The 8,095-nt window shown below is 42.2% G+C and overlaps 1 protein-coding gene across 1 annotated transcript in view; it reads left to right on the top strand.

The window, feature by feature from the left end:
- Positions 1-39: 39 nt before the first annotated feature.
- Positions 40-8,095, top strand: part of Cdc45 (cell division cycle 45) — a gene marked incomplete in the record, with an annotated part of 34,920 nt that continues 26,864 nt past the window's right edge. Inside the window, 6 exon segments of the mRNA XM_013517954.1 lie at positions 40-93; positions 521-602; positions 740-799; positions 1,719-1,811; positions 2,897-3,034; positions 4,780-4,923. Coding sequence (XP_013373408.1) covers positions 41-93; positions 521-602; positions 740-799; positions 1,719-1,811; positions 2,897-3,034; positions 4,780-4,923 — 570 coding nt within the window.

Here is an 8,095-nt window from a genome sequence, read left to right as displayed (position 1 = left end):
TTGGTAGGGTCCATTCCCCTTGCTGACTACATTACCCAGAATGCATCTACAGCCCTCCGGGCTTTGGTTTCGCCACCTTGGACTCGGGCGGAAGTAAGCTACACACCCACCTTCAAACCAAACTAGAAGCCTATTGAAAATTTAAAATGCCGCCCTCAATCCAAGTGTAGCCAAATTTAATTTATTGCCGAAAATATATTTCCCTAAGGTGCCCAATGTGAAACAGCACGCTTTTCTTCCCAAAGTAAAGATGTCCGCCGAGCGTGGGGTTTCTGGGTAAATAAGAGTCAGAATTGAAGGAAGCAAACTTGTTTGTGTCCACCCCCGGAGATAAAGTAATGCTTATTCCGGGACGTTTACAGCTGTGAATGGTGGAGCGCTATTGCCCGCCCCAATATGGTCCAGTCAGAAAAGAGGAAAGTTTGGGAATTTAGAGGCTATTGGTTGGTAGCCTGGGCCAATCAGAAAAGCTATGGTTTGGCGGGAGTATTGATCCCTGGCTCAGTTCTTGGGGTTTCAGGGCAAGTACCGGTTGTCCTGCTGCCGAGGCTATGTTTGTGTCCGATTTTCGCAAGGAGTTCTACGATCTGGTCCAGAGCCAGGTAATAGCCCAGGACCCTGGCTGAAGCCTTGTCTGTGGGGAAGGGATGAGGGGGAGTGTCCATAGTGGGCCTGGAGGTTGGGGAGCAGCCAGGGTTCAGGTCGCCGCGAACTACCTTCTCCCCCCCACCCCCAACAGAGAGTCCTTCTCTTCGTGGCTTCGGACGTGGACGCCCTGTGTGCTTGCAAAATCCTTCAGGTGAGTCCTGGGGACCTAGGAGGGTGGACCAGGGTGAGAAGTGAGGGAACAGTGTGGGCTTGCACAGAGGTGGTGGAGTAAGGTGGGTTTAGGTTGGGAGGTGGGGAGCAGGTGAGAGGAGGGAGAGTGAAGTCACCTTCCTGCCTGGACAGTGTTGGGGGTTAGAGCAGGGGAATGTAGAAGGCGAGGAGAGTAGTATTTTTACAAGGAGTCAGGCAGGAAAAATGGCTTCATTTGGGAGGGCTTTGGACGTTCTCAAATGCAGGGTTTGAGAGAGGAGTTTCTGACAACTGAGGTATAGTGGTGTCAGCATCACTGAAATGCAAGAGTCCCTCGTCTACTAGGGAAAGTCATTAGTTTGGTTTTGAATATGATGCAGTTTTACACTGAACTTGGATCAGGAACTTTTCAGAACATTTGAAATTAAGATGAATTTTGGCAGTTTTCACAAATTCAGCGAAATTGAACTGTACGTTGAGCATGCACATCCCTACAACATAACTTATCCATTAATATTTAGTAATTGGGGCTGGGGATGCGGCTCAGTGGTACCTCTCTTGCCTTGTATGCACAAGGCCCAGGGTTCAATCCCCAGCACCACCAATAAATAAGTAAGTAAATAAAGCCGGGCGTGGTAGCGCACACCTGTAATCCCAGCACTCAGGAGGCAGAGGCAGGAGGATCGTTGCAAGTTCGAGACCAGATTGAGCTACAAAGTGAGCTCAAGGCCAGCCTGAACTGCATAGTGAGACCCTGTCTCAAAAAGACAACAACAACAAAAAAAATGTAGTAACTTTACCTTGTTACCTTATTTTTCCTTTTGCGTCTCTAGTTTTTTTTTTTTTTCTTTCCCTTATGTATTTCAAAGTAAATCGTGGGCATACTAAATAAGATAATCTTGAAAATGCTGTCTGTCCAGGCTCTGTTTCAATGTGATCATGTGCAGTACACGCTGGTTCCAGTTTCTGGGTGGCAAGAACTTGAAACTGCATATCTTGAACATAAAGAACAGGTATGAAAGATTTATTTTAGAATAATTAGGCTATTTTTTACTCAGTTACTACTATTTCATACTTAGCGTTCTTTCTACTTCCAGTAGGTTCATGAGATAATTATCAGCTTCATTAGGCAACATGGAAGACAAAAGCATGCTGTGTAATATTGATGACTTACCTTTAAGTTAAGGAGACAGAATTGACAAAAAAAAATATTGAATGTGGCATCACTTAACTTTGAATTTTCTTTGCAGAAATTTGATTGTAAGATGCCTGGAATTTAGCAGTTTTTAATATGACTTCATTAAAATTATTTTAGAATACATCATTATTTTGTGTTTTCTCTTTAAGAAAATGCATCCCAGTTTTCAACTATAAGTTTAGAAATGAATATTGTCCATTTGGAATTTAAACAGCAGAGGCCAGGAGTCCTCCCACTGTGCATGGAGCCAAATGAGAAATGGGATATTATGGGCTGCAAATGAGGGGCTGGGACATGGAAGAGGGTCCTGGCCACTTCTAAGACTGTTTTGGCTGAGATAAATTCTCCCTTGGAGTTTTGGTCATAACTTGAGGAACTGATGCCAGTTGAGTATTTCTAAGGAAAGGTTTTGCTATAGTGATAAGAGTGTGATGGAAAATTTACTATTTAGATACCCATAAAGTGTGGACTACCCAAGATGTGCTAAAAGCTTCAATCTGTACAATACTATTAGTACAGAGAGGTGCTGCAGTCCAGATATACCAAGAACTGAAGAGGCCCCATTACACTTTTGAAGTCAAGTTCTGATCCTTATGAGCTTCGTGACCCTGGTGTACAAGACTTGGGTTTGTTGAACTCCACCATGCTCTTCAAAAAGTGGAGAAGGCAAGAGAGCCTACTTCATAGTGTTACTTTGGAGATGAAATACCTATAGAATACGTTTAAGCCCTTAGCACAAGTCAGACTTGGCTGTTTTTTGAGGCTCTTGCTAGTACATCTGCGCCTTGCTACATTTCAGGGGCTTACTGTGTCTCAGTCCACGCTCAGAGGCCTAATGTGGTGAAGGAGAAGGGGCCTCCTCAATGCAATTATTTTACAATGTTTCCCTTCTTTTTTCAGTTCCGTTATTTTATTCTTATAAACTGTGGAGCTAATGTAGATCTACTGGATATCCTTCAGCCTGATGAAGATGCTATATTCTTTGTGTGTGATACCCACAGGCCAGTCAACGTTGTGAATGTGTACAATGACACTCAGGTACCCGGGCCTTGGGGGCTTCTCCTCTTGTGTGCTATCTGCTCAACCTATCTGTGCCTTTTTATGCCTTGTATAATGTTGCAACTGGCTTTATGGGTGAAGTGTGTGTTCAGTCCCCTTGTGGGATTGTGGATAGCCTGACTATAAGAACCTGGTCTTGTCTATCTCTGATGATGGATATGGGACCTAGCCCTTGGATTTGTGCTAAATGCAGTTATGGAATTTGCTTGACCTGAACGGTATAGGGACCAGAACTTTGTGGCCTGAAATGACTCTACTGTGCTTATTCTTTGAAACTTGGGACATCAAGCACATAACCTAGCACTGAGCAAGTCAGCTGTGCTTTTTTGGACGTGAACTTTTCTATCTACCAAGGTGTGGACTTGAACTTTTCTATCTACCAAGGTGTGAGATCCTGACATTCTCATAGGAGGAACCTATCCAAGAGAAGTTAGTCTGGAATTGGTTTTAGAGATGAGAGTTGTGTTCACTTAGGAGTCCATATCTGTCTTCGTCCATTTTGTAGTGCTATAAGCAAATAGCTGAGACTGGGTATCTTTTTTTTGTGTGTGTGTGTGTGTGTCTGTTTTTGAGACAGGGTCTCGCTATGCAGTTCAAGCTGGCCTTGAGCTCACTTTGTAGCCCAGGCTAGTCTTGAACTCAAGCAACAATCCTCCTGCATCAGCCTCCTGAGTGCTGGGATTATAGGCATGTGCAACCATGCCTGGCTTGAGACTGGGTGTCTTATAAAGAAAAGAGGTTAGGGGGCTGGGGATTTAGCTCAGCGGCAAAGCGCCTGCCTGGCAAGCGCAAGGTCGTGAGTTCGGTTCCCGGTACCGGAGAAAAACCAAAAAAAAAAAGGTTAACTGAGTGTGGTGACACGTGCCTTAGTCCTATCACTTGGGAAGTTGAGACAGGAAGATTGTGAGTTTGAAGCCAGCCTGAGCTACATAGTGAGTTCAAGGCCAGAATGGACTATATTGAGAGACTCTGTCTCAAAAAACAAAACAAAAACAAACCAACCAACCCAGAGTTATTTAGCTTACAATTCTGGAAATTTAAGAGCATGGTGCCAGCATTTGCTTGGCTTGACTATAGTGAGGGCCTCATGGATGGTATCATGTGAAAAGGAAAGAGACAGAGGGAGAAAGCAATTTCATATACTGTGACAGGAAGCAAAAGTGTAGGCTGAGACAACTTTGAAACAACCCATGCTTGCAGAGGGAACCGCTTCTAGGAGACCTGACCCATTCCTGAGAGACAACATTAATCCACTTTGGAGGGCGGAGTGGCCAAAATCTAATCACCTTCCAGGAAGCCTGGCTTTCAATGGGTCCACCACTTCAACACCATGATACCAAAGACCAAGCTTCCAGCATATGTGACTTTGTGGGAACAAACGACATCCAAACCATAGCAACATCTTCATATCTTTCATCAGCATCCAAGTTGTGGAACATTCATTTTGTTAATGTATGGCATAAGAGGGAGCTTTTTTTCCAGACTTAAGTAAACTGTAGGTGGTTTTCAAAAAATTGTTTTCAGGTTTTTTATAATTTCTGCATACCATGTGGTAAATGCCTAAGAAGTCTGAAATCTTCTCAGACAAGTAGCTATTTGTATGTACAGAAAACTTATGAGTCAGCTAATTAGAAATGATAAAGATTCTATAGGGGAAAAACACGTGATTGATAGTTTTTCAAGGAGAGATGAGGGACTTGATTGCTTTTCTGTTTTAAACTTAGATCAAATTACTCATTAAACAAGATGATGACCTTGAAGTTCCTGCCTATGAAGACCTCTTTAAGGATGAAGAGGAGGATGAAGAGCATTCAGGAAATGACAGTGACGGATCAGAGCCTTCTGAGAAGCGCACACGGTTAGAAGAGGTATGTTTGGGCCTCTTGTGGCATCCTGGGGTAGCCTATATTCTTAAAGGTCATCCCCAGAGCCTACTGGGCCCAGGAGTAATGTTGGGAAAGTGGGTGCAGGTGGGAAATGGAAGAGTTGGCAGGTGTGGGTACTGACCCTGGGCTCTGCTAACCCCTGGTTTTGTTTCAGGGTACTGGACTTTTTTGAGCTATAGCTTCTTTACCTGTAGGATTCTATCAGATGAAATAAAACTTAGGACAGCTCAGTTCTATGGGTTGATGGCATATGTGGTTTGTTTTTTTGAGACAGGGTCTTGCTATATTGCTCAGGGTAGCCTCAAACTCTCAATGTTCCTGCCTTAGCCTCCTGAGTGCTGGGATTATAGGCTTGCACCATCAAGCCCTGGCAACAAACATTTTTTTTTAAAGATGTATAGGGACTGGGGGAGAAACAATCAATAGCACTCCCTTCTTCATTCTGTTCTGCATCACTTTTTGTGCAGTCACTGAGAAGGAGTTATGTACCCTTGACCAGGCTCAATCCCAGACAGTCACTCCAGGAGGAGCATCTGATGTGTGAGGATATAAGTGCTTTTGCCATGAGGCCCCTGGGTCTGAGCTACTTAGCCATCTGGGGCCTGGGTAACAGAAGGGGCCTGCTAGAAGCAGAAGCACAGTGGGAGTTGGCTGTTCATCTAGCATGGAAAACCATGTTTTGTTGTAGTGTTTAGTGTTAGTGTTGCTGTTGAAGGAGCTATTTACCTCTGGCTCCTGGTTCTTGGTGCAGTTTAGAATTTGCCTCTGGAACGTCTTAAGGTCTTATCTTCCTCCTTGACCTGACATTCCTAAAGGATGTACTTTAATGGAGCTCTTTTGAGCCACATTTGGGGAAGGGGATGTGTCCTTCAAAGCTAGGTTGCATGTTTTCTCCTTGGCTTTTCACATTTGTCTCCTGTTTCACAAGAACTTTGGGTAGTCTCCTGGGGGATCTCTTGGATCCACTCTCAGATCTTATTTCCTCTTGCCCAGTTCTTGGTCTATTTGTTTTACTTCCTGGTACACTTTTTGGTCTTTATCTTCTCTTCTGATTTCTAAGAATTCTTTTTTGTTCTCTGACTATTCCTTTTTATAGCATTCCTTTAACTTTTTTATGAGATAGTCTTGCTATGTTGCCTAGGTTTGTCTCAAAGTGATCTCTCTCCTGGGACTATAGGCATGTGCTGTCATGCCACACAGCATTCCTTTTTTTCCCAAGTTCAAATCTTAACATGTAAAAAATTTTTGTTTGTGTATGTTTATATATTTATATTCCTTGTGTGCAGTTGGTACATGTACATAACACATCTTAATTCCCTTTTTCCTCCACTTTCCCTCCCCTCTCTCCTTTCTCCCTGTATCTCTTGATCCCCTTCCCATTTGAGAAAGATCTGTCTCCCTACTTCTTATTATCTATCTTTTATTTTGCCTTTATTTATAATTTGGGTTTTGTTTAAGCTTGTTCATCTGATTTATTTCACTTAACATTATGGCCTTAGGGTACATCCATTTTCCTACAAATAACACAAGTTTATCTTTTTTATGGCAGAGTAGTACTCTGTCCTGTTTGAATACCATATTTTCTTTATCTATTTTTCCGTGTATGAGCATATAAACTGCTTCCAAAATTTAGCTGTTATGAATTACACTGCTGTAAACATGAGTATGCATGTATCGCTGTAATATAATGTATTTAACTCTTTCAGGGAGATACATAAAAGCAAAATAGCTGGGTCAAATGGAATTTCTAGTTTTAGTTTTTTGAGGAGTCTCCATATGGATTTTCATAGTGGTTGTACTAGTGTACCTTCTCATCAACAATGTAGAAGGGTTTCTTTTTCCCTGAAGCCTTGCTAGCATTTGTTATTTGATTTCTTTATGACAGCCATTTTTTTCTAGGGTAAGATGGTATCTCTGTTGTTTTAACTTTGGCCATTTGTACCTCTTCTGTGAAGTGTCTATTCATTTCACTTGCCGATTTTTTTATCAGGTCTTTTATTTTGAAGAGTCTAATTTTTTGAGTTCTTAGTATATTCTAGATGTTGATTCTCTGTCCCGTGACCACCCAGAGCTCCTTCCTTTGTTATTTTTGTTTGGTTTTTGAAATGGGGTCTTGCTATGTAGTTGAGGCTGGCCTTGAACTTACTGTATAGTCCAGGCTGGCCTTAAATTTGCTGTGATCCTCCTGCTTCTGCCTTCCAAGTGCTGGAATTACAGGCATGCATATGCCTCCATGACCAGCTGGATTGGTTCAGTTCACTTGCCATTTATGGATCGGGATATTTGATTTTTTGGTCTTAAGTTTTTTGAGTTCTTATAGTTTAGATATTAATCCTCTATCAGAAGAGTAGCTGACAAAGATTTTTCTTCCCTTTGTTGTTTCCCTTGCTGTGTAGAAACTTTTTATTTTGATATAGGCTCATTTGTTGATTCTTGGTATTAGAGTTCTGTTCAAGAAGTCTGCCTATGTCTCTGGCTTCAAGTGTTTCCCCTATTTTCTTCTAGCAGATTCAAAATTTTATGTCTTAGATCCTTTTTCTTTTTGAGACAGGGTCTCACTATGTTGTTCATGCTGGCCCTGGACTGACTTACTATATATAGCCCAGGCTGACCTTGAGCTCATGGCAATCCTCCTGCCTTAGCCTCCCAAGCGCTGAGATTATATGTTCACCACCATGCCTGGCATTTTTGAATTGATTTTTGTATAGGTGAGAGAGGAATCTAGTTTCAATCTTCTACATGTATATCTCTATTTTTCCACCCTCATTTGTTAAAGAGACTGTCTTTTCTCCAACATATGTTTATTTGGCTCTGTCAGGAATCAGATGGCCATAGTTGGATAGGTTTGTCACTGTGTCCTTTTTTCCTTATTTCCCCCTCCTCAGTACTGGGGATTGAACCCAGGACCTTTTCACTGAGCTGTACCCTAAGCACTTACTTATTTTTTTATTTTGAGACAGGATCTTCCTATATTGCACAGGCTGAATTTGAACTTGTTATCCTCTTGCCTCAGCCTTCCAGAATGCTGGGATGACAGGCTTGTACCACTATACCTGGCTGTGTGTCCTCTATTTGATTCCATTGGTCTACCTTTGTATTTTTGTGCCAGTACCATATTGGAGTTTTGTGGGGTTCGTTTTTGTTTTTTTTTTTT

The sequence above is a fragment of the Chinchilla lanigera genome, unplaced genomic scaffold (assembly GCF_000276665.1).
Source record: "Chinchilla lanigera isolate Chin_1 unplaced genomic scaffold, ChiLan1.0 scaffold00041, whole genome shotgun sequence".
In the NCBI taxonomy this organism is placed as follows: domain Eukaryota; kingdom Metazoa; phylum Chordata; class Mammalia; order Rodentia; family Chinchillidae; genus Chinchilla; species Chinchilla lanigera.
Note: the sequence above shows the minus strand (reverse complement) of the source record. Positions and strands in the feature narration are given on the sequence as shown.